At 39.5% G+C, this 27107-nt stretch overlaps 1 protein-coding gene across 1 annotated transcript in view; it reads left to right on the top strand.

Annotated features, from left to right (window-relative positions):
• Positions 1 to 27107, top strand: part of rock1 (Rho-associated, coiled-coil containing protein kinase 1) — a 43851-nt gene that overhangs the window by 3749 nt on the left and 12995 nt on the right. Inside the window, exons 2-18 of the mRNA XM_053492449.1 lie at positions 17128 to 17209; positions 17895 to 17995; positions 19232 to 19369; positions 19526 to 19701; positions 21673 to 21757; positions 21886 to 22030; positions 22752 to 22890; positions 23022 to 23113; positions 23227 to 23386; positions 23804 to 23873; positions 23958 to 24046; positions 24177 to 24225; positions 24334 to 24469; positions 24761 to 24852; positions 26192 to 26438; positions 26704 to 26810; positions 26899 to 27049. Of these exons, the coding sequence (XP_053348424.1) occupies positions 17128 to 17209; positions 17895 to 17995; positions 19232 to 19369; positions 19526 to 19701; positions 21673 to 21757; positions 21886 to 22030; positions 22752 to 22890; positions 23022 to 23113; positions 23227 to 23386; positions 23804 to 23873; positions 23958 to 24046; positions 24177 to 24225; positions 24334 to 24469; positions 24761 to 24852; positions 26192 to 26438; positions 26704 to 26810; positions 26899 to 27049 (2059 nt within the window). The remainder of the gene's footprint in view (positions 1 to 17127; positions 17210 to 17894; positions 17996 to 19231; positions 19370 to 19525; positions 19702 to 21672; positions 21758 to 21885; positions 22031 to 22751; positions 22891 to 23021; positions 23114 to 23226; positions 23387 to 23803; positions 23874 to 23957; positions 24047 to 24176; positions 24226 to 24333; positions 24470 to 24760; positions 24853 to 26191; positions 26439 to 26703; positions 26811 to 26898; positions 27050 to 27107) is intronic.

Here is a 27107-nt window from a genome sequence, read left to right as displayed (position 1 = left end):
TAACTGCTCTGTACACCTTCACAGTGCTTCAATAAGCTTTTAAACTACTTTATCCAGACAGCCAAGCTTTACAACCGCTCTGTACACCTTCATAGTGCTTCAATAAGCTTTTAAACTACTTTATACAGACCAAGCTTTATAACCGCTCTGTACACCTTTATAGTGCTTCAATAAGCGTTTAAACAACTTTATCCAGACAGCCAAGCTTTATAACCGCTCTGTACACCTTCATAGTGCTTCAATAAGCTTTTAAACTACTTTACACAGACCAAGCTTTGTAACTGCTCTGTACACCTTCACAGTGCTTCAATAAGCTTTTAAACTACTTTATCCAGACAGCCAAGCTTTATAACCGCTCTGTACACCTTCATAGTGCTTCAATAAGCTTTTAAACTACTTTATACAGACCAAGCTTTATAACCGCTCTGTACACCTTCATAGTGCTTCAATAAGCTTTTAAACTACTTTACACAGACCAAGCTTTGTAACTGCTCTGTACACCTTCACAGTGCTTCAATAAGCTTTTAAACTACTTTATCCAGACAGCCAAGCTTTATAACCGCTCTGTACACCTTCTCAGTGCTTCAATAAGCTTTTAAACTACTTTATACAGACAGCCAAGCTTTATAACCGCTCTGTACACCTTCATAGTGCTTCAATAAGCTTTTAAACTACTTTATACAGACAGACCAAGCTTTATAACCGCTCTGTACACCTTCATAGTGCTTCAATAAGCTTTTAAACTACTTTATACAGACAGCCAACTTTATAACCGCTCTGTACACCTTCATAGTGCTTCAATAAGCTTTTAAACTACTTTATACAGACAGACCAAGCTTTATAACCGCTCTGTACACCTTCATAGTGCTTCAATAAGCTTTTAAACTACTTTATACAGACAGCCAAGCTTTATAACTGCTCTGTACACCTTCACAGTGCTTCAATAAGCTTTTAAACTACTTTATACAGACAGCCAAGCTTTATAACCGCTCTGTACACCTTCATAGTGCTTCAGTAAGCTTTTAAACTACTTTATACAGACAGACCAAGCTTTATAACCGCTCTGTACACCTTCATAGTGCTTCAATGAGCTTTTAAACTACTTTATCCAGACAGCCAAGCTTTATAACCGCTCTGTACACCTTCATAGTGCTTCAATAAGCTTTTAAACTACTTTACACAGACCAAGCTTTATAACTGCTCTGTACACCTTCACAGTGCTTCAATAAGCTTTTAAACTACTTTATACAGACAGCCAAGCTTTATAACCGCTCTGTACACCTTCATAGTGCTTCAATAAGCTTTTAAACTACTTTATCCAGACAGCCAAGCTTTATAACCGCTCTGTACACCTTCACAGTGCTTCAATAAGCGTTTAAACAACTTTATCCAGACAGCCAAGCTTTATAACCGCTCTGTACACCTTCACAGTGCTTCAATAAGCTTTTAAACTACTTTATACAGACCAAGCTTTATAACCGCTCTGTACACCTTCATAGTGCTTCAATAAGCTTTTAAACTACTTTATACAGACAGACCAAGCTTTATAACCGCTCTGTACACCTTCATAGTGCTCCAATAAGCTTTTAAACTACTTTATACAGACAGCCAAGCTTTATAACTGCTCTGTACACCTTCACAGTGCTTCAATAAGCTTTTAAACTACTTTATACAGACAGACCAAGCTTTATAACCGCTCTGTACACCTTCATAGTGCTTCAATAAGCTTTTAAACTACTTTATACAGACAGACCAAGCTTTATAACCGCTCTGTACACCTTCATAGTGCTTCAATAAGCTTTTAAACTACTTTATACAGACAGCCAAGCTTTATAACCGCTCTGTACACCTTCATAGTGCTTCAATAAGCTTTTAAACTACTTTACACAGACCAAGCTTTATAACTGCTCTGTACACCTTCACAGTGCTTCAATAAGCTTTTAAACTACTTTATCCAGACAGCCAAGCTTTATAACCGCTCTGTACACCTTCATAGTGCTTCAATAAGCTTTTAAACTACTTTACACAGACCAAGCTTTATAACCGCTCTGTACACCTTCATAGTGCTTCAATAAGCTTTTAAACTACTTTATACAGACAGCCAAGCTTTATAACCGCTCTGTACACCTTCATAGTGCTTCAATAAGCTTTTAAACTACTTTATACAGACAGCCAAGCTTTATAACTGCTCTGTACACCTTCAAAGTGCTTCAATAAGCTTTTAAACTACTTTATACAGACAGCCAAGCTTTATAACCGCTCTGTACACCTTCATAGTGCTTCAATAAGCTTTTAAACTACTTTATACAGACAGACCAAGCTTTATAACCGCTCTGTACACCTTCATAGTGCTTCAGTAAGCTTTTAAACTACTTTATCCAGACAGCCAAGCCTTATAACCGCTCCGTACACCTTTATAGTGCTTCAATAAGCTTTTAAACTACTTTATACAGACAGCCAAGCTTTATAACCGCTCTGTACACCTTCATAGTGCTTCAATAAGCTTTTAAACTACTTTATACAGACAGACCAAGCTTTATAACCGCTCTGTACACCTTCATAGTGCTTCAATAAGCTTTTAAACTACTTTATCCAGACAGCCAAGCTTTATAACCGCTCTGTACACCTTCATAGTGCTTCAATAAGCTTTTAAACTACTTTACACAGACCAAGCTTTATAACCGCTCTGTACACCTTCATAGTGCTTCAATAAGCTTTTAAACTACTTTATACAGACCAAGCTTTATAACCGCTCTGTACACTTTTATAGTGCTTCAATAAGCGTTTAAACAACTTTATTCAGACAGCCAAGCTTTATAACCGCTCTGTACACCTTCACAGTGCTTCAATAAGCCTTTAAACTACTTTATACAGACCAAGCTTTATAACCGCTCTGTACACCTTCTCAGTGCTTCAATAAGCTTTTAAACTACTTTATACAGACCAAGCTTTATAACCGCTCTGTACACCTTCATAGTGCTTCAATAAGCTTTTAAACTACTTTATACAGACAGCCAAGCTTTATAACCGCTCTGTACACCTTCATAGTGCTTCAACAAGCTTTTAAACTACTTTATACAGACCAAGCTTTATAACTGCTCTGTACACCTTCATAGTGCTTCAATAAGCTTTTAAACTACTTTATACTAGTGATAGGCCAATCCACGATTTTTCAGTTCCGATCCGATTCCGATACACGACTGTCGATACCGATACAGATTCCGATATAATACATCTTTTTATGTTAATATTAGCATTATTTTTCTTAAAATTGTGCTGTTTGCAAGGTTACATCACAGAATAAATAAACTATTAAGCACTTGTTAGAAAAGCAAAAAATATGCTGCCTGGTTTGCCCTGTTTGCTAGCATAAACTCCTGTTACTTTTTCGCGTGAAATCTCTGCAGGTGCTCGATTAAATTAGTTGTATTGTACGACGCAACCGTACTTCCACCCCTCGGCACGCTGGCTTTACACACATTGCAAGTAGCCGTCTTGCTTTTCCGCATTTCCAAACTAAAGTATCTCCAAACGAGCGACATTTTGTTCACAACATTGGCTAATGTTATTCGCTTGCTCAGATCGAAGTTGCTGCAGGTTCATGGTATGGAATAAGGAGCGGTGCATTGCGTCGAGTTTAAGGTCCAGTGCAAGCTGAGAACTGGAATATATAGATCGGGCCTGTCCGACCGATACCCGATGACGGACTTACGGCTATATCGGACCCGATACCGATATCATATCGGATCGGGCCCATCTCTACTTTATACAGACACTTAAAATTTATTACCGCTCTTAACAAGTTTGTAGTCCTTTAATAAATCTTAAACAACTTTATAAAGACAACCAAGCTTTATAACCGCTCTGTACACCTTCATAGTGCATTAATTATGTCTTAAACTACTTTATACAGACACTTAGGCCTTATAACTGCTCTTAACACCTTCATAGTGTTTGAATAAGTTTTAAACTACGTTATATTGACACTTAAGCTCTATAACCACTCCTAAGAACTTTATAGGGTTTTAATAAGCTTTAAAGTTCTTCACAACTTGTCTTGACAGTTCTATAGTGTCATAATTAGCCTTAAACCACCTTATACGGGTACCCACACTTTATAACCGCTCTTTGAACCTTATAAACATTTCAGTAAGCTTTAAACTACTTTATACAAACACCTAAGTTTATAACCACTTGTTACACCTTCATAGTGTTTTAATAAGATTTATACTACTTTTATACTGTACATGGACCCAAGCTAACCATATAAACCATTGTTCAAACCATTTCTATAACCCTTAAAGTTCTTTATATCTTGTCCAGACATTTCTGTAGTGTAATAATTAGCCTTAAGCCATTTTATACGGATACCCACACTTTATAACCGCTCTTTACATTGTCAAAGTGTTTTCTTAAGCTTTGAACTACTTTATACAGGTATCTAAGCTTTATAGCCACTCTTTATACCTTCATAGTGCTTTAATAACCTTTAGAGTTTTTAAAACTGGCCTTGGCAGCTCTGTAGTACTTTAATTTGCCTTAAGCCTCTTTAGACCGGTGCCCACACTTTATCACCGCTCTGTACACCTTCATAGCGTTTTCCTAAGCTACTTTATACAGATAGCCAAGCATTTAAACCGCTCTTTACATATTCATAGCGTTTAAATAAACTTTAATAAGCGCTGTGCACATTTGTAGCGTTTCAGTAAGCTTTATACTACTTTATAGAGGCACTAAAGCATTATAACCTTTCTTTACACTTTCTCGTCATTTTAACAAATTTATACAAACACACAAGCTCCATAGCTTCTCTTGTCACCCTCATAGCATTTTTCATAAGCCTTAATCTACTTTTTACAGATGCCTAAACCTCATAACCACTCTTCACACCTTTATAGCTTTTTTTATAAGTCTTCTTGACAGTTCTATAGTGCCTTAATTAATATTGTTTTATATTGTTTTAATAAGCCACGTTATCCAGGTACCCACACTTTAAAACTGCTCTTTACACCTTCCTAGTGTTTTAATAACTTTGAACTACTTTATACAGATCCCCAAGCTTTATAACTGCTCTTGACAACTTTATAGCATTTTCACAAGTTTTAAACTACTTTATAGAGATCCCCACACTTTAAACCACCATACATTATACCTTTATATCATTTCGATGAGCTTTAAATTGCTTTATATAGATCCCATAGCATTATAACCTTAAATTAGACCGTTACTGAATTTAATAAACTTTAAACTACTTTAGACAGACACGTTTTTTAAGCCTTAAAGTTCTTTAGTTCTGTAGTGTTTTAATTAGCCTTAAGCCACTTTATACAGACACCGACACTTCATAACTGCTTTTTTAACCTTCATAGCATTTTTCCATAAGCTTTAAACTGCTATATACAAATGCCTAAGCTTTATAACTGCACTTTATGCCTTCATGGTATTTTTATTCTTTATAGCGGTTCTATAGAATTTTAATAAGCTTTAAATTACTTTTTTATTAATACCCAAAATTTATAATTGCTCTTTGCACCTTTATAGCGTTTTTCATAAGACTTTGAGTTTTTTTATATTACTCGTCTTAAAAGCTTGGTAGTGTTTTCATTAGCTTTAAGCCACTTTATGCAGGTGCCCACACTTATATACTTACCAATACCCAATCTTTATAACTTTACTTTACACCTTCATTAAAACGCTTTTAATAAGCTTAAAACCACTTTATTTAAATACCCAGGCTTTATAACCTGTCCTTACACTTTCACCTTCACTTTTCATAAGCCTTAAAGTTCTCTTTATAACTGGTCCTAACAGTGTTTAAATTAGTCTTAAACCACTTGATAATGACTCCCTAGCTTTATAACCACTCTTTACAGTTTCATTGCATTTTTAAAATCTTTAAACCTTTTTATACAGGTTCTCAAGCTTTATAACCGCTCTTTACACGTTCATAAGATCTCATTAACCGTTAAGCTACTTTATACAATTACCTAATCTTTTTAGCTGCTTACAGCTAAATAGTGTTTAAATACTTAACTTAAGCTACTTAAACTTTATAACTGCACTCTAGACCTTCATGGCATTTCATTAATCCTAAGCTACTTTGTTTTGTTTTAGCACAGTTTATAGCATTTTACCATATATTTATACAAGTTTTCTTTGTGAGCTCTTATAAAGTTCACCTATTTCAGAAAAGTAGCTTATAAATTGATAACAGCTATTGGTACATGATTTATAGCAGTTAGAATAACATCATCACGAAAATATATAGTTATCCTAACCTTTATGACTGTTCCATTAGTGGTTTAATGGGTACAACAGGTGTTACATATGTTATATTGGCATTACGAGGTTATGTAACCTTTATGACAATTCGTATGCAGCTAATCTTTCATTATAAAGATATAAGACGGGTTAATGTTTTAGCTGTTATAAGGCTGACTAAAACTTAGTTATACCTGTAATGTTTGTTAAAGTTGTACTTGTGTAATGTTTGCTTTTAACGAGTTCCGTAGTGTAGCAGTGTGTGTTTATAGGTTTGTAATGCTTGTCATATTATGCATTAATTAAGTCTTTATACAGGTTTATAACTTTGAAAGCTTATGTGTTAACTGCAGCATCATTTCTCTGTCCTGGGTGCCATGGAAACCGTGGTGTTGTTTTCAGGCTGTTGTCGAGGAGCCTGATTTCATTTCCTGTATCGCATGCTTCAACATTGTTTTTAATCTCTGTGTTATAAACATAAACAGATCACTTTATGCTAACTGTGCACTTGCTAGAGAGCGACTGAAGTATGTGGTGGTGTTTAATTTTGTGTACATGTCACATGTTTTAACCAAAAACCTGCAAAGATACAATATTTAACAGGATAGTTTTAAGACTTATTATGGATGGGAGTCAGACTCTGGTATATACAGTTATGATAAACCTGTTTTTCACAGTATTTAACAGTATATACTATATATTATTAGACTATAGTCCCACACTTTACATATTACATACACCATAAGTATGCTTCATATTTATACTTTTTTAATTTATTTTTTTAGACTATATCTCGGCCTTGATTTGAATGATGCCTATTTGTATGATTCTTATGACTTGTGCGGTTTTAAGGGAAAAGTCACTCTTATGCTTTTACATTGCATTTACATTTTTTCCCAAACCGCACAACGGTACGGGACTTTTTGTCACCTAAACAAATCTCGAAACAAACAAAGCGGCACAGGTGGAAGGCACTGTCTGGGTTAGCAGTGTCACTTGTGTCATTTGATTTGAGAGTCCAAGTACGCCTGTCTTCACTCCCCCTGAGGACGGCTCTTGTGCTCCCTGGACCCCTGGCTACAGGTGGATGTAGCAGGCGTCGAACTCGCAGGCTCCAGGCTATTGAGAGAACGCTTTTATGTTGTTGGTTTAAACTCGTTTGTGATGTTTCCACCCTCTTTCATTGTCACCCTTCAGAATCCGTCACTCTTACCCCACACCTAGGAACATCTGGTCAGCATTTTTCAGTGGGTGATCAGTGAGCATCAAGCATTTTATTGTTCAATTAATCAAAGGTACAGGATATATTCATGAGACAATACACTAGCATAGTATCCTACTAGCTCCTAAGGTTAGCAGCAAGAAGGAGTTCCTACAAAACTATTAGGTCTCGTGTTTGGGCCAAATCCTTCTCTGGACATTGGGCTAATACGGCGCACACCATTCAAGTCATATCAGGTTTGATTTAACAAGTTTGCAGGTGTTGTTTTACACATTTGATTTTGCTACATTTACCAAACTTTAATTATTCTTTTGATTGTGTAAAGCTGCTTTGCGACAATGACAATTGTTAAAAGTGCTATTTTAAATAAAATTAAATTGAATTAAATTACATTATATTATATAGGTTTATAAAGTTGCTGTTAAAGGCTATAGCAATAAATGTTAGATTAAGACTTAATATATGTCAGACTTAATAAAGTCATAACCTCATATGTAAGCAGATCATACTGTATGTACAGCTATACTATTATGCAAATTGTAGTATAGTGGCGTATAAGAGCTGCGTACATATCATGGCTACGTTAAACTACATAAGAAAAGTTGTACTGGGATTGTAGACGCAGGTATACCTTGTTGGAGTGTGTGTTATGACAGGTAATATACTTGTATTTGGGTGTTTTTTTTACCATGCATTTGTGGTATTCTGATGGTCACACGCTTTTCTGTTTCCTTTTCCTAGCTCACTTCCCCTTTTTTTCTGTTTTAAGTTTCTAGAAAACACCTCAATGAGAATCTACCTCAGCATTGTGCCGAGAAAACTGAGAAACCTGAATTTGTCTAGATCTATAAAGTCACTTATCCGGCCACTTTTTTTTTTTTTTATTAAGTATGAAAAGGTCACATGGTTTTTATTTTGTTCCTGTGCTGCATGTTGTCTCTTGGCATGAATAAGGAAGTGGCCAAGTCTTGCTTTTGTATTTTTCTTAAGCAAGTTCTCTGTCTGCTGATGTCAGGGTGCAGAGCAGAATTATAATTCACAGAGCGTCATCTCTCCTGGCAGCCTGGTGAATAAGGTGTGTGTTTGGTCATGTGTGCGGGGGAAGTGGAGTCAGATTTGGGTTTGTTCATCTGATGTTGCTCGTTTCTCTGGGTCTTGTTATGGCCTGCCTTACTCGCACCTGCCAGTAAATCTGCATCACCTTAGGCAGATCAAATTGAGTTCACCAAGGCAATCGGATGTTCTGGATACATGTAACTAAGGTCGTTGAGGTATAATTGACCTGTGGCTGATGTTACTGAAGTAAAATATAGCCAGGGAGCTCTTGAAATTGAGCTCTGGCTGATGTGAGTGATGATAATGAGGTAAACTTGAGCTGTTGCGAAATGTTACAGAGGTAAACTTGAGTCGTGCCTGATGTTGCTAAGATAAAATTGACCTATGCCTGATGTTACTGAGGTAAATTGAGCCAGGCCTGATGTGGCTATGGTAAAATTGAGCTATGCCTGATGTTACTGAGGTAAATTTGAGTCAGGCCTGATGTTACTGAGGTAAATTTGAGCTGGGGCTGATGGTACAAGTAAAATTGAGCTGTGGGTGATGTTACTGAGGGTGATGTTACTGAGGTAAATTTGAGTCAGGTCTGATGTAGCTAAGGTAAAATTGAGCTATGCCTGATTTTACTGAGGTAAAATTGAGCTGCGGCTGATGATACTTCGGTAAAATTGAGCTGTTATTGAGAGTACTTGCGTAAAATTGAGCTGGGGATAATGGTACTGAGGTAAACTTAAGCTGGGGCTGATGTTACTGAGGTAAAATTGAGCTATGCCTGATGTTACTGAGGTAAAATTGAGCTATGCCTGATGTTACTGAGGTAAATTTAAGTTGGGCCTGATGTTACTGAGGTAAATTGAGCCAGGCCTGATGTTGCTGAGGTAAATTTAAGCTAGGGCTGATGGTACTGAGGTAAAATTGAGCTATGCCTGATAATACTGAGGTAAAATTGAGCTATGCCTGATGTTACTGAGGTAAATTGAGCCAGGCCTGATGTGGCTATGGTAAAATTGAGCTTTGCCTGATTTTACTGAGGTAAATTTGAGCTTTGCCTGATGTTACTAAGGTAAAATTAAGCTGGGGCTGATGTTACTGAGGTAAAATTGAGCTATGCCTGATGTTACTGAGGTAAAAGTGAGCTATGCCTGATGTTACTGAGGTAAATTTAAGTTGGGCCTGATGTTACTGAGGTAAATTAAGCCAGGCCTGATGTTGCTGAGGTAAATTTAAGCTGGGGCTGATGGTACTGAGGTAAAATTAAGCTATGCCTGATGTTACTGAGGTAAAACTGAGCTATTCCTAATGTAACTGGGGTATAATTGAGTCGGCCCTGATGTTACTGAGGTAAAATTGAGCTATTATTGACAGTCCTGGGGTAGAATTGAGCTGGGGCTGATGGTACTGAGGTAAAATTGAGCTATTCCTGATGTTACTGAGGTAAAATTGAGCTATGCCTGATGTTACTGAGGTAAATTTAAGTCGGGCCTGATGTTACTGAGGTAAATTTAAGCTGGGGCTGATGGTACTGAGGTAAAATTGAGCTGTTATTAAGAGTCCTTGGGTAAAATTGAGCTGGGATAATGGTACTGAGGTAAACTTGAGCTGTGGATGATGGTACTGAGGTAAACTTGAGCTGTGGGTGATGTTTCTGAGGTAAATTTAAGCTGGGGCTGATGGTACTGAGGTAAAATTGAGCTGTTATTGAGAGTCCTTGGGTAAAATTGAGCTGGGATTATGGTACTGGGTAAAATTGAGCTATGCCTGATGTTACTGAGGTAAAATTGAGCTATGCCTAATGTTACTGAGGTAAAATTGAGTCGGCCCTGATGTTACTGAGGTAAAATTGAGCTATGCCTGATGTTACTAAGGTAAAATTGAGTCGGCCCTGATGTTACTGAGGTAAAATTAAGCTATGCCTGATGTTACTGAGGTAAAACTGAGCTATTCCTAATGTAACTGGGGTATAATTGAGTCGGCCCTGATGTTACTGAGGTAAAATTGAGCTATTATTGACAGTACTTGGGTAGAATTGAGCTGGGGCTGATGGTACTGAGGTAAAATTGAGCTATTCCTGATGTTACTGAGGTAAAATTGAGCTATGCCTGATGTTACTGAGGTAAATTTAAGTCGGGCCTGATGTTACTGAGGTAAATTGAGTCAGGCCTGATGTTGTTGAGGTAAATTTAAGCTGGGGCTGATGGTACTGAGGTAAAATTGAGCTGTTATTAAGAGTCCTTGGGTAAAATTGAGCTGGGATAATGGTACTGAGGTAAACTTGAGCTGTGGATGATGGTACTGAGGTAAACTTGAGCTGTGGGTGATGTTTCTGAGGTTAATTTAAGCTGGGGCTGATGGTACTGAGGTAAAATTGAGCTGTTATTAAGAGTCCTTGGGTAAAATTGAGCTGGGATTATGGTACTGGGTAAAATTGAGCTATGCCTGATGTTACTGAGGTAAAATTGAGCTATGCCTGATGTTACTGAGGTAAAATTGAGTCGGCCCTGATGTTACTGAGGTAACAAAATTTGTTACAATGTTACAAAATTTTCAAACTTTCATCAAAACATAACACTGTTTCCATGTACATTCATGCTAATGTACAAATCTTGCATCAGAAATAAATTATGACAAGAGAATATTGCCAAAATCAGATTATATAATTTTTACTATTATAATAACAATAACGATAATAAAAATTATAACAGTAACAATAACATATCCATCCATTACAAATGCTATGAGAGGTAAAGCTTTTTGAAGCGGAACTGTTTAGCCCAGCTTTTTTCTTTTTTTGTTAACAAAGATACACCTTTGTCTAACAGTGATAATAGCCTTACTTAGATTGTAAATAAGTGAAGATAAGAGTTGTTTATACTAAACATGGATCATAACCCCTTGAATAAACAAAAACTGGCTGATGATAGTAAAATAAATTTGACATGTATTTGATATTGCTTTGGTGAAATTGACCCCATTGCTGATATCATCACTGTTACTGAGGTAAAAGCTTTGGCTGATGTTGCTAAAATAAAATTTGGCTGTGGTTGATGTTTACTGAGGTAACGTTAAACTGCTACTGATGTGACTGGGGTAAAATTGAGATGTTACTGATGTTAATGATGTTACTAACTTAAATATAAGCTGGTATTGAGGTAAATCTGACCTTTGGCTGATGCTACTGAGGTAGAACTAAGCTGTTGCTGATGTTACTGAGGTAAATTAGACCTGTTTTTGATGTAACTAAAGTAAAATTAAGCCATGGCTAATGATGCTAAGGTAAAATTGGACTTTGGCTGATGTTACCGAGGTAAACTTGAGCTGTGGCTGATGTCAGTAAGGTTATATTAAGATGAAGCTGATACTTCCTAAATGCAACTGTTGGTTTAGAAATATTTATATTAGTTAAGCGTGGGGGCAATTCATGTACTGTCACACTGTCTCCAAAATTATAATTTTTTAAAATATGAATTCTTAATTTATACATTTGCATTTGAGCATTTAATCCTGCGTTCTGAAAAAAAAGTTATATGAAAGCAGGATATTTATAAAAGTGATGCATACATACAGAATAGAATTCTGTAATTCCCTGCCCTTATACAGGTGTGTTAATATAACCCTGTGATTTGTAGCTGAACTACATAATAGAAAATTAATTAGCGCTTACTGACCAATCCAGAACATCAGCTGGAAGCAGCTGGGAAATAGCTCTAACCTCACACATACACACACACACACACACACACACACACACACACACACTGTTTTCTTCTCAGAAGTCCGCATGAATGGAGGCCATTTTTTTTTTTTGCCACCCCACCCACCGCTTAATTCCACACAAATCAAACAGGCTCTTGTCTGATGGGTGTGTATATGTGTGTGTGTGTGTGTACGTGTGTACGTGTACGATTCTTTAGAATCCATGTATAGACAGTCTTGTGTTCAGTTAGCTGCATTGTGGGTAACTCCAGATGATTTGAATGAATAAGGTAGCTGTTGAATATGTGTTGTATATTTCGGTTCATGATCAAGTCATGGCTATCAGGAACGTCGTTCCTGACCAGAGACAAAGTGAAGAAGGTTACTCTCTTTTGTTTTTGGCCATAACAGGCTGAACACGTTGTCCACAGCCGAGTGAGACGTTTTAGTCCGCAGTCTCACTTCTCTGATTAAAACCTGCGACCGAAACAGCCGACGGTTAGACATCACACCTCTCTGACCTGAGGCGCAAACGAGAAAACTGTGGTTGGAAAGAGGAGAGGCGAAATGAATGAGTGTGGACCGCGTGGCGTGTTTTGATGATGTCATCAGCAGCAGTTGGCGGGTTGAATGGCGGCAGAGTTGAATAACGATACCTGTAATGTTTATACTTGAGCGCATTTAAGTTCACTTTGCTTACATCTTGTTCGATCACACACAGGCTTCTCTGTCTACCTGTCTCACACACACACGCACACAACAAAAAAAGCTGCAGCACTGATTTGTATTTGCACTGTTGTGGCTCCTCCAGGCGTGTGTGTGTGTGTGTGTGTGTGTGTGTCTTTTTTCCCCCCTTACTATTACTCTCTAGATGAACTTTTTTTATTTGTTTATTTCTTTCTATTGCTTTTCTGCAAATTCCTTTTGCATTCGTTTTTTTCCACTTATTTGATTCTCTTTAAAAATATATTTGTAATAATTTTTAATATTGTGTGTGTGTTCTCGTGGATGTGTAGTGAACAGTGCTGTCTTCAGACGTCAGTGTGTGCTTGTGCGTCTATGTGTGCGTGTGTGTTAAAGGGAAGCATTTTGGTCATGTATCTCTTGCTCTTTCTCTCTCTCTCTCTCTCTCTCTCTCTCTCTCTCTCTCTCACACACACACACACACACACACACACACACACACACACACACACACACACACACACATAGAGGGAAGAATGAGCTCCTTTGTGCCAGCAGGGACGGTTCGAGGCCTCAGCACATGACTCAGCCACACTAGCGGTTAGGTTCGGTCTGCGCTGGAGCGCGGCTCTGCGGTCGAGTAGCACACGGAAAATTAAACACTCACTGGAAAACTGCTCGTGTGGATTTCTCCTCCACCTCCTCCTCCTTACGCTCTACCTATCTCCTTTAATTCCACATTTTCCCCATTCCTGTTCTTCTCCCCCAACTCTTCATCCTCCATCTTCACAGCCTCCTTTTTCTCCATCACCCCCTCAACCTTCACATTCATCTTTTCCACAGCCTCCTCCTCTTCCTCCATCACCTTTTCCTCCCTCATCCTTCACCTTTGTATTTTCAACCGACTTCTCATTCCTCGTCTCCACTGCCTCTTCCTCCTCCCATCATCTTTAAGCTTAACTTCTTCTTCTTCTTCTCCACACCCTTTTTTTTATTTCATCTTCTCTACCTTCTCCTCTTCCTCATACTCTTCGCCCCTCATAGTCATTCTTCTTCTCTGTATCCCACATCTCCCTCATTTCCTTCTCCTCCTCTGTCGCCACCACGTTTTCCTCCCTATCCTCCAGTTGCTCTCTCATCTTTCTTCTTGTCTCTTCTCCTCCTCTTCTACTTTCTCTTTTTTACTTCTCACCTCTTCATCCCATCTCATCTCCCTTCTTCTCATCCCTCATCTCATCTCTTCCTTCTGCACTTTCTTACTATAGCCTTCCACCCCTCCTTCATCTCCACCACCTTCTTCTCAACATCAGTCTCCTCCTGCATGTCCCCCCCTTTGTTTATCTTCTCCACCTCCTCCACCTTCCCCTCTTCATTCTTATATAGAATAGGGCTAGACCTGTGTTTGTGTCTTAATACAGACCCAGAGTGGGCCTTAACCGAAAAGAGTTTTTCTTTCTTCCTCTCTGTTGTTCTGATGATCAATGTGTCAGAGATAAAGAAGGGCATGAGGTAAAGGAGATCTGATGGAGAGTGAGGTAAAGGTTGAGCTGAAGGGGAGTGAGGTAATGGAGAGCTAAAGGGGCGTGATGTAAAGTAGAGCTGAAGGGGAGTAAGGATAAACAGAAGAGAAGGAGAGTGAGGTGATGAAGAGCCAGGCACAGGAGAGTGAGGAAATAGAGATGTGACGGAGCACGAGAGCGAGGTAAAGAAGGGGTTGAAGCAGAGTGAGGTAAACGGGAGCTGATTGATATTGAGATGAAGGGGAGCGAGAATGAGGTAAAGGAGAGCGAGGTAGAGGTGAGGTAAATGAGAGGTGAGGGTGAGTGAGGTAATAAAGACTGAGGTAAAGGTAAAGTAAAGAAGAGCGAGTTGAAAGAGACGCAAGCTTGTGAGTGTTGAGGCTCGATTTTGGGAATAAGTGTCCTGGTCCTCTCCCCTCATTTTCTTCCTCCCTGCTGCACTCACACACACACACACACAAACACACGAGCGCGTTCAGCCACATTCTTAAAATATCTCTCTGACGTGCAGTGTCCTGCACTGGAATGTGAAGAGACAGGATGTCAGGCCAACAACGGTTCGCCTGATTCGTCGAGGCTACACACACACACACACACACATGTCAAAGTGCTGAACTAGGGTCTCTCTCACACTACAGACAAACAGTTTGTTGGACAGTTAAACTGACTAATACATAAACCTTGTTACAGTCTGTGGTTTAGTTTATTTGTTCGTCTGTCTGTGAGGATGAATAATTATATTCTGTCTGCGTGTCCGTCAGTCTGTCTGTGTCTCTTTAACTACTTATACGTCTCTCTACTTATCTGTGTGACCTCTCTCTCTCTATCAGGCTCTGGGCATATTGACCTGTCTGTCTGCCTGTCTGCCTGTCTGTCTCTGGTTCTCCGTATATTGACCTGTCTGTCTCCCTGTCTGTCTCTGGCTCTCTGTATGTTGAACTAACTGTCTGTGTGTCCGTGTCTGGCTCTCTGTATATTGACCTGTCTGTCTGCCTGTCTGTCTCTGGCCTCTGTCTGCCTGTCTGTCCGTGTATATTGACCTGTCTGTCTATGTACTTGCCAGGCTGTCAGTTTAGTGAACTGTCTGTCTCTCTCTTTTTATCTACCCAAATTTCTGCCAATTTGTCCCTGTCTCACTATTTACTTGCCTGTCTCTCTAACTCTGTGTCTCTGTCTCTGTTATATGGATCTGACCTGTATGTGGACTTGTCTGGCTATCTCTGGCTCGCTTTATATCGACCCATCTGTCAGTCTGTCTGTCAGTCTGGTATTAATGACTTACCGATTTGCCTGTGTATTGACTTGTCTGTCTGTTTGTCTATTAATCTGACAATCTAAATAGTTCCCTGTTTGTCTCATTCTGTTTATCTATCAGACGATCTATATTTTGATGGGTCTGTCTTTGTCTCTCAGCCCTCTATTTACACATTTGTCTATGTATTGGTCTGTCTGTCTGTCAGCTGTCTGTCTGTATGTTGCCCTTTTCGTCTTCCAGTCTGTCTTTCTGTTTATTACCCTGTCTGTCTGTCAGCCTGTCTACTGATCTGCCAGTCTAAATATTTATGTTTCTTGTCTGTCTGTATAATAACGTGTCTGTCTGAGATTTGGTATTGAATATTCATATTGAGAACATTGATTGCAATAACACTCTGTGTGTGTGTGTGTGTGTGTGTGTGTGTGTGTGGTTTCCTGCTGCCCCACCAACCGAGTATTATGTCAGTAAGACAGCTGCAGTATTACAGTAGGTTATCAGTCAAAAACACGTTGCTCAGTGCAGGACAGATGGTTGTGTGTTTATATGGACGTGGGTGCCAATTCTTTATCACATACTTGTAGCCACCATGATTTCTTATGACACCAACAATCTGTAAATAAACTTTTATAAAAAATTATTATTTTTTTTTTAATCTCTCCAAAAATGTAGCTGTAATTTCAGAGATAACGCTTAAAGGTCACTTACTGGATTAGAGAAGGTTGGACAGTGTGGAATTTAGATAGCGAGGGGACTAAGGAAGATTGGAGATTGTGGAACTTGGACAGCTAGGAGACTAGGGAAGGTTGGACACTGTAGAACTAGGACAGCTAGGGGACTAGGGAAGACTGACCAGTGTGAAACTTGGACAGCTAGGGGACTAGGGAAGGTTGGACAGTGTGGAACTAGGACAGCTAGGGGACTAGGGAAGGTTGGACAGTGTGGAACTAGGACAGCTAGGGGACTAGGGAAGGTTGGACAGTGTGGAACTAGAACAGCTAGGGGACTAGGGAAGGTTGGACAGTGTGGAACTAGGACAGCTAGGGGACTAGGGAAGACTGACCAGTGTAGAACTTGGACAGCTAGGGGACTAGGGAAGGTTGGACAGTGTGGAACTAGGACAGCTAGGGGACTAGGGAAGGTTGGATGGTGTGGAACTAGGAAAGATAGGGGACTAGGGAAGATTGGACAGTGTGGAACTACACTGTGGACATCGTGGGTGGGAAGTGAACCGAGGTCTCGTTAGCTACAGGGACACTGTGGGCGGGAACTGAACTGTGATTTGATTGGCTACAGGAACATTGTAAGCTGGAACCGAACCATGTGCGCAGTGGGCAAGACTTAATAATAATAATAAATGTTCATTTTGACTGAAATAATTTTTTTATTACGTAACCTGGTTTAACGTATGTGTGTGTTTGTTGTTATGTTTTTTGTAGGACGGTTTGGACGCGCTGGTCTACGACCTTGATTTTCCTGCCCTAAGGAAGAACAAGAGCATCGACAACTTCTTAAGCAGATGTGAGTAATGTGTTTAACACAACATCGCCATTGTTGTTGCTGATAACCAGATAAACCGCAGACTGACGTTACAGACGATAAAGTTTAAAGGTCACTCACTGATAGAGGTTTTAAAGTGAACGCGGTATGCGTCCAGGTGTTTCCTCCGTGCCGCGGCTCTACAGAACAGCTGGAATTGACTCTCCTCCTCATTGTAACTGTATAATGGGCTTTAATGGGGTGTTTATTTTTAGATCTGCTGAGCTCTGGAGTCTGTTTGCCTTCTCCACCGCTTACTTCCTGATAATTCTTCTGCCACTCGTTACGTGAGGAGAGTCAGACCTGTGCTGGGGGTTTGGCTTTGTTACTCGTCTGCTCCAGTGGTTAGAAGAAACAAAACTACGGGCATTTTATATTCTCTGTGAAAAAGTCACATTTTAATGCTAACTCTCCTAGAAAACAGAAACTAGCCAAAAAACTGTGTGTGTGTGTATGCCGTTTAGGATCTGTGTTGCCATGATAACGGAATGTGCGCGATTCACCTGTCAGATTATTAGTCAGTTACGTCCTCGTATTGCAGAATATAAAACAGACCTTTACATGGACTTACTGCTCCCCATCTCCCTGTCTCTCTCTGTCTCTCTGTGTGTGTGTGTGTGTGTGTGTGTGTGTGTGTGTGTGTGTGTGTGTGTGTGTGTGTGTGTAGATAAGGACACGATCAGTAAGATCCGGGATCTGCGGATGAAAGCTGATGACTACGAGGTGGTGAAGGTGATCGGCAGAGGAGCGTTTGGAGAAGTGCAGCTCGTAAGATCTTTGTTCTAATTTCTTCATCACCTCCACCTGTTACACTTTTTTGCTTCGAAGTACAGAATGTTGATATGGACGATAGGGGACTACAGAATATGGACATCTAAGGGACTATGTATGATTGGACATTTGGGAACTAGGAGAGCTAGTGGACTATTTAAGATTGGACAGTGTGGATCTAGGAAAGATTGAATAGTATGAAACTAGGACAGCTAGGGCACTGGGGGAGATTGGACAGTATGGAACTAGGACGGCTAAGGACTAGGGAAGATTGGACAGTATGGAAGTAGAACAGCTGAGGACTAGGGAAGATTGGACTGTATGGAAGTAGGACAGCTAAGAACTAGGGAAGATTAAATAGTATGAAACTAGTACAGCTAAGGACTAGTCTAGATTGGTCAGTATAGAACTAGGACAGCAAAGGGAATAATTGGACAATATGGAAGTATTGACTAGAGAAACTTGGACAATGTGCAGCTAGGGGACTATGGAAGGTTGGACAGTTTGAATCTATGGACAGTAGAGACCCAGGGATGCTTCAGGAATAGATAACTAGGACAGCTAGGGGACAGGGGAAGGTTAGAGAGACTGGAACCAGGACATCAAGGGGCACTAGGGAAGATTGGATGTATTTTTTAAACTTTTTTAATAAATATGGGACTAGGCAAGCTTGGTCAATAGGGAAATGGGGAAACTGAACCAATAAACAACATGGACAGCTACGGGACTAGGTATGCTTGAACAATTCCGATCAAAGGGAGATACGAGACTATGGATACTTGGACAATTTGGAACTATTACAGGTAAAAGCATAGTGAGGTACTATGACATTAGGGAACTATGAACTATTTGGGGAACTTCGACAATATTTAACCAGGACAGGTAGGGGACTATGGAAGTTGAGACAATATGGAACTTGGACATCTAAGGCATGTCATTCATTTCATTTTAAGTATATGTGAAAAATAAGGTACCAGGGAAAACTTGAAAATTTGCAATCTCAGAAAGCTTCAAACCTGTGACAGCTAACGGTCAAGGAACCTTTAGACAATAGGGGTGTAGGGAAGTTTTCATGATGGGGAACTAGGATGAGCTAGGGGACTAGAAGTACTGGGACAACAGGTCATTAGGATAACTACAGGACTACACAAACCTAGGTAGTAGAGGATTAGAGAAAATAATGGACTAGGGAGTGCTTGGACAACACTGACTAGTGCGTGTGTGTGTGTGCAGGTGAGACACAAGGCCAGCAGTAAAGTGTACGCTATGAAGCTTCTCAGTAAGTTTGAGATGATAAAGCGCTCTGACTCTGCGTTTTTCTGGGAGGAGAGAGACATCATGGCCTTCGCCAACAGCAACTGGGTTGTACAGGTATGGCGTAAACATAACACTCTCACACACACACATGTATGCACACACTTTACCTGCTTCCCATCATTTATTCACAACCTGCTGATGTTAGAGGAGCGTGTTCTGACCCGTTCCGACCCGTTCTACCCCCCTTCCCCTCTTCTTTCGGCTCTGCAGCTGTTCTACGCCTTCCAAGACGACCGGTACCTCTACATGGTGATGGAGTACATGCCTGGAGGAGACCTGGTCAACCTGATGAGCAATTACGACGTCCCCGAGAAGTGGGCTCGCTTCTACACCGCCGAGGTGGTGCTGGCGCTCGACGGCATCCACTCCATGGGCTTCATCCACAGGTCACGTCCACTTCCTTTCTCTCTCTCTCTTATATAAAAGTGGAGCGGTTTTAGATATGATTCAACTGAAATAGCTTAAGTAAACGGAGCGCCTTAAAAGCACGAATGTTTCTGCGTCAGTGACAGTAAGTTAAACGTGGCGAAAGTGTTCAGCTCCACAGAATAAACTCTGAAGGAACCGGGCGGCAGGAGAAGACCAGCGTGACGGATTGTACTTTTCCATAATGACCTGTCACAGTAATCTCTGTTTATTAAACAGTTTCAGCATTTATAAGTGAAATCCATCTCATGTGCTTTCTCCTGCTAGAATTTCTCTGTTTTTACATTGATTTCTTTTTTTAAACATGTACTGTATTACTACAACCTGAAATACCTCCCTTTGGCCATTAACCATAGTTTGAAAAATCCCTTACTTGTACTTTTATATTTGTATTTTTAAAAATGTTAAAAAAAAAAAAGAATTATAATGATTGTACAGTATCGCTATAAAGAAGAACCAATACAGCTAGTTAAAAAAAAAAATCTTCACTATATTGCTAGTGTACAACTCGGAGCTACTATATTTCTAGTTAAAAATCTTAGCTTCTTCCGCTATAGAACTTTTACCTTGCAGGACCTTGCAGAACTTCACAGAATGTTGGCGGGCAATCGGCAGTTTTGACTTTCATATGTCTGGTTAAAAATAAAAAAGATTTTTTTTAGTATTTTTAGTGTCTAACTCAGAACCTTTATATTTCTTGTTTAATATAACTTTTAGCATAACTTTTAGGATTAGTTTTCTGATATATTTTCTGTTTAAAAATCTTAAAATCTCTTGTTACTCTTAGTACATATCTATAGTAAAAATGTACAACTGTTTTTTATTTATAGCGTTTTTTTTTTTTTTGGCATTGTTATTTCTAGCCTAGACATCTTGTGTATTTTAACTATATAACCTGCAGACTATTTTTAATTCTTAGCTTTAGTATTTTTAATTCATTTTAATTGATCTTAACTTGTATATTTCTAGTTTATATCGCCTAGCTTCTACAGTACATTATTACTGTACACATACTAACAACTTGTGTATTTTTATTGCATTACTCTTAGCTTTTGTATTATTACTTAAAAAATCATACCATTTTTATTTCTAGTGAATTGTAACTTTTAAATTAGTTTAAAACCCTAAACTTTTATGTTTCTAGTTTCTAATTTTAGCGTTTTGTGAATTTATATTGTACAGGTTTTTAAACTTGTATATTGAAGTTTAAAAATCTGAACTTTAACGAGAGTTTTTAGTGTGTAACCATTAACCTTTGATTATTTATTTGTAGATTTAATAAAGTTTTAAAAAGTACATATATTTTGTTTTTGTAGGTAAAAAAAAAGTTGCATATTTGTAATTGTCTAACCTAACTTTCTAATTTTGTACTGTATATTTATACTGCTTAACAATTATAATATCAATTTACTTATTTATATTTTTCAAACTGAGAACTTGGACTTTTTTAGAAAATGTAAATCTAAAATTTCCACTTGTTTATTGTACTTTTAAAAGATTTGTAAATTTTGCAGAAAAGTAATTTTAAATATTTTTTAAAAGTTTAAAATGTGATTATGATTTCTATGTTAGGATTATATGTAAACATTACTTTACACTAAAGTTTAAGATATGAATATTATAAATATTGATATAAATATTATAATTTAAATTTTAAATTTCTAGTGAAAGCTAAAATGTTATTTATCTTTAATGGTGAATAATAATAAAAAAATATAATAATAATAATAATAATAATAATAATAATAATAAAACAACTAGATTGGTGACTAGCAGAACGATCCAAAATTCTCAGTAAAAGAAGTTGAATGTTAAAAAATTGGCAACACACACTCCCACATAAATTAATCTGGAGATTTTATTGATTTATTTGCTGCATATTTTTTTTTTTGGTTTGATCCTGATTGACGTGGGTGTTTTTTTCTTTACAGGGACGTAAAGCCTGACAACATGTTGCTGGACAAAACGGGCCACTTAAAGCTGGCAGATTTTGGCACCTGCATGAAAATGAACAAGGTTTATTCGAGAGTTTAATTCTCTAAATTTTTCATTATTTATTTCATACCTGTGGTTATGGCTAGAAACACTAAGGTGTATCATGTGTTTAAAGTTGAATCCTAATTACCTTCTTTTGTTTTCTTAAGGACGGCATGGTACGATGTGACACGGCGGTGGGAACTCCAGACTACATTTCTCCAGAGGTACTGAAGTCTCAGGGTGGAGACGGCTACTACGGCCGAGAGTGTGACTGGTGGTCTGTGGGGGTTTTCCTCTACGAGATGCTCGTTGGTGAGTAAAGCGTCTCCATGAACCAGAGGTCCGATTTATACCTGTCTGTGGGTTTTATATCAGCAGGTGGCGAGAGCGAGCCACACGAGTTATCAGCGTTGGTGGATGTTTAACTTATAGTGAGGGACAAATAGATAGGCAGACAGACAATAAGGCTACGTTTACATCACCAGCTTGAAGAGACTTTATTTATTTTTAACCCTTATCTCATTTTTTTTTATAACTGATTTAATGACAGGTCAGATCCGAGTCACTTACCAACTGGAGAACAGTGAAACATATGTACTACTGATCGGATGTATATATCCGATGCGTGATCATGTGACCTGAGTGAGAACGCTCATGCGACTTGGCAAAGTAATATCGATGCAGGCAAGCGTGCTGTTTCAGAGGACAGGCGTATCCGCGTAAGAGTCAGATAAATGTCTCATGCAATTATGAACGTGAATGATGGTAATAACCTGCAAATCCAATCCGCCCAAAAAAATAACAAAAAATAATAATAAAGGCATGTCCTAAAATGTCCTTATAGATGAGTGGATAGACATAAAGACAAAAATATCTCAAGACACGCAGGTTAAAAGATGCTTAGCAAAGACAGGAAATTAGATGGACATAAGGACAGCGAGAGCTGGAAAATGAAAGACGGGCTGCTAAGTACTAAAAACATATAAATAATTTTTTCTTTAAAAGTTGTAACGGTTCAAACCTTGATGTTCAGGGGACACGCCATTTTACGCCGACTCTCTGGTGGGAACCTACAGCAAAATCATGAACCATAAGAATGCCCTGACGTTCCCTGACGACAGTGACATCTCTAAAGACGCCAAAAGCCTCATCTGCGCCTTCCTCACAGACAGGTGTGTGTTTGTTTATTCTGTCTGGACTTCCTGTTTCTTTTTTTAATTATCTCATAATCCAACACATACTGTTCTAAATCTGATTCTGGGTTCTGTCTAACCTTGGCTCGATCTCGTTGTTCCCTCTCTAGGGACGTGCGGTTAGGGCGCAACGGAGTGGACGAGATCAAGCGGCATGCTTTCTTCAAGAACGACCAGTGGACCTTCGACAGCATCCGCGACAGTGAGTGAAGCCCTGGACGTGAACCTGAATCGTTGCTATCATCGTTACACTTGATTAATTTCCGTCTCTCTCTCTCTCTCCCTCTCTCTCGCTCTGTTTTTTTGCGCGTGTAGCGGCTGCCCCGGTGGTGCCGGAGTTAAGCAGCGATATTGATACGAGTAATTTTGACGACATCGAGGAGGACCGGGGAGACGAGGAGACCTTCCCCATTCCCAAAGCCTTTGTAGGGAATCAGCTTCCATTTGTGGGCTTCACCTACTACAGCGGTCGCAAGTAAGTACACACACACGATTGTACCCATAATGCACTGCTTTACACTTGAACCAACAAAATTTGGTCTTCATCCCAGTAGTTAATTTCCGCAGGAAGTTTGCGGCAAGTCTGTTAGCAGAACACGCCCGTGTGGTTACTTGGTAACCAAACCATCATGTGCAACAGGATACCCGAGCTCCCAAAAAGTCATGTGACTTTCTGTAGGGAGACAGTGGCGCTCACAGATTGCGCCACGACTCCAACAGCAGTGGAAGTCAAAGTGCCAAAGCTATAAATCTAATCCGATTGGCTCGAACAATTCTTGGACCGATCCTGTGGTCTGTGGTTTCTTCAGTTTCTCACTCACTCAACTTCCTCTGTGCGACACATAATTGTATAAATGTGTCATCTGGTGTTAATGGACGTTCTTTTGATCAGGTTCTCTCAAGGAATGAGCACAAAAACCAGCAACAAGTGCGAAAGCAATGCTAAAGAGGACAAGAGCCAGGTAAGAACCTGCAGAACTCTAGAGCAGAGCGTAGTGGTGAATCATCTCCGTATCTGCTAATGCTAATCCTGCTTTCTTGTCCAGCTGGAGAATCTGATGAAGAAAATCCACCAGCTGGAGGAGCAGCTTCATGCAGAGATGCAGCTCAAGGACGAGATCGAGCAGAAGTGCAGGTACGGTGGCTGTAGTCCACGCTCACATGCGGGTGACCATCCTTCTTGAGCACGAACGAAGTCACTGCACAAAAAAACATAAAGAATTTTTTAACATGAATAAAGTGTTCACTCTGTATGTTTACTGCAGGACCTCCAACACCAGACTAGACAAAATCACAAAAGAGCTAGAAGAAGAGGTGAGGTGTTTTTTTTTTTGTTTTGTTTTTAAACAATTTTAAGCCTTATTTTTTTTTTTATTTTCGAGTTTGTAATGAGATTTCTTTTTGCCCTCCTCCTGTGCTCAGCGTACTGGGAGGAAAAGTGCAGAGGCCAGTGTGTCCCTGCTGGAGAAGGACAAGCTGATGATGCAGCACAGAAACACCGAGTACCAGAGGAAAGCAGAACAGGAGGGAGAGAAGAGACGCAATCTCGAGAACGAGGGTTTGTTCATCCTCGTCTCCCTCTTGTATTTTTGGTTCTCTTTTTATTGTTTATTTATCGTATTCTTCTTTTTCTATTCTTGCTACTTTTATCTCTATCTTCTTGGTTGTCCTCCATTCACTTCCTTCGACATTCACTCCTCTCCCTCCCTGCTCCTCATCATCTTCTTATTTTTTTCATCTTCCACTCTTTTCTTCTTCTCTTTCATATTCTACAATACTCGAACACTGATAGTAATGAAGCAGTAACTTGTGCTGTTGTAACAGTATTCCTTTTATTTATCTTGTTCAGTTTCCTCTTTAAAAGAGCAACTGGAGAACATGAAGAAGCTCAGCCAGAACACACAGGCTTCCAGTGATAAGATCACCCAGCTGCAACACCAGGTACTGATCTCACACATTTGGTTCAGTTATATTGTCATAATCAGTATGTTCTGGTCTTTTTGATACCAGGTTAAAGCAAGTGTGATTGCTTAATGTATTTATATAGAGAGTTCCTATTTTCTTACTAATTTACTTTGCATTTATTTGGTTGAATGCATTTTTATTGGAATAATCAGAGATATAAGATTGGATTAACCACTCATTGGCCATTTAAGTCTGTTTGTTTTTCATTATTTTATATCACCCAGATGAGGATGGGTTCCCTGTTGAGTCTGGTTCCTCTCAAGCTTTCTTCCTATTACCATCTCAGGGAGTTTTTCCTTGCCACTGTCGTTCTCAGCTTGCTCATTGGGACAATCTGAGCATTTTGATTCATACACGTTCACAGCTTTGCGACACTGGCAATTGTTAAAAGCAATATACAAATAAAATTGAATTGAATTATTAGGTCTTAATCACCATTTTGTTTTATTCAACATTTTCTGTTGAGACATTTTTATTTATTTATTATTTTTTTTAGAACTCTATTAACCCCAGAGGGAAATTGCTTATTTTCCACATATTAGGAAGCTGGGGTCAGAGGGCAGGATCGGCCAGCTTGCAGCGCCCCTGGAGCAGATAGGGTTAAGGGCCTTGCTCAAGGGCTCAACAGTGGCAGCTTGGCGATGCTTAGGTTCGAACCCCCGACCTTCCGATCAGTAACCCAGTAACCCACAGCCTTAACCGACTGAGACACCACTGCCCAAGATATTGGATCTCTTTGATCTTTGTCTCTATTAAGCCTTTTTAGTTTATTAGGCCTTTAGCTTTGATTTGTCACAAGGTCTGATTGGATATCGGCTGAATTGGTTTTTGTGAGCTGGGTCTCAGTGGTCTCTGTGTCTCAGCCCTCAGTTTCCATTGGCCTTATCATTGGCCTTTGTTTTGCTTTGCCATTCGGATCTTGTTGGTTTTTCAGTCTATTGAGCTTTGGTTCCCAATTTGGCCTTTGGGTCTCACTGATCTTTGGCTCAAACTGCCTTTTGGGTTCCATTTGGCCCTTCGGATTCATTGATTCTTGGCTCCCATTGGCTCTTGAGTCTTTTTATGGGTTCTGATTTGTCACAGGATCTAATTGTCTATCAGGTCAGAATTTGTCTCTTTGTCCTATTGACCACTGGGTCTACTTGGTTCTTGAGTCTTTTTGGCCAGCAGGATGAATTGGTTACGTGTCATTAAATTTCACATCAATTTGGCCTCAATGACTATCAGGTCTGATTAGCCACTGGGTTTTCTTGTTAATCTTCGACTGGTTCTTATTAGCCATCAGGTCTGATTGGTTATTGGGTTTGATTGACAGCTCGAAGAGGCCAACGACCTGCTGCGGGCTGAGTCGGACACGGCGGCTCGACTAAGGAAAAGTCAGACGGAGATTGCGAAGGCCATGAGTCAGCTGGAGTCCCAGAACGGAGAGTTGCAGGAGAAGTGCAGGGCGGCTGACGACGGCAGGAGACAGCTAGAGAGAGAACTGCTGCAGCTGCAGAACAAGCTGGACACTGAGAGACGGACGTGCAGCCAGGGATCTGAGGAGATCCGTCAACTAGAGGGTATGTACCGGGGAGGACGTGTGTGTGTGTGTGGGGGGGGGGGGAGGGGTTGGGGTCTAGGCAGATCTGCTTCAGTATACCATACATACAAAAAGTCTAAAGGTACTTAAAGTGAAATATCAACTGAAGTTATTATATTGCAAGAAGTACTTAATATTCAAGGCATAAGGGCAACGTTAGATGATGGCAAGTGCAAAGTCAAGGGGAATGAAGGTACTGGAAAGGTAGTGCATGCGGTGAATCTTCTAATCTTCTGCTTTTTTAGCTCGCATTATGGGGCTTCAGGAGGACAACAAGAACCTGAAGCAGAGTATTTCCAAGATGGAGACGGAAAGAAAGCAGGCACAGGAGAGAAACAACGTTTTGGAAAAGGTAAGCCCGGAACCAGCACTGTTTATGCATATTCACATATCAGTGAGTTAACTCTGGTGTGTATATATGTGTTTGTTTGTGTGTGTAGGAGAGAAACAGTATGGAAATCGACCTAAACTATAAGCTGAAGATCCTGCAGCAGCGCTTGGATCAGGAGATAACTGAGCACAGAAGCACCCGAGCTCAGCTCGCTGATAAATATGAGTCCATTGAGGAGGCCAAATCTGCCGGCATGCACGGTACGAGTGTATCTGTGTGTGTGTGCTTATTGCTCTAAACTAAAACGAAAGCAATCGT

Source organism: Clarias gariepinus, chromosome 1 (genome assembly GCF_024256425.1).
Source record: "Clarias gariepinus isolate MV-2021 ecotype Netherlands chromosome 1, CGAR_prim_01v2, whole genome shotgun sequence".
NCBI lineage: Eukaryota > Metazoa > Chordata > Actinopteri > Siluriformes > Clariidae > Clarias > Clarias gariepinus.
This window is presented reverse-complemented; position numbering and strand designations above follow the sequence as displayed.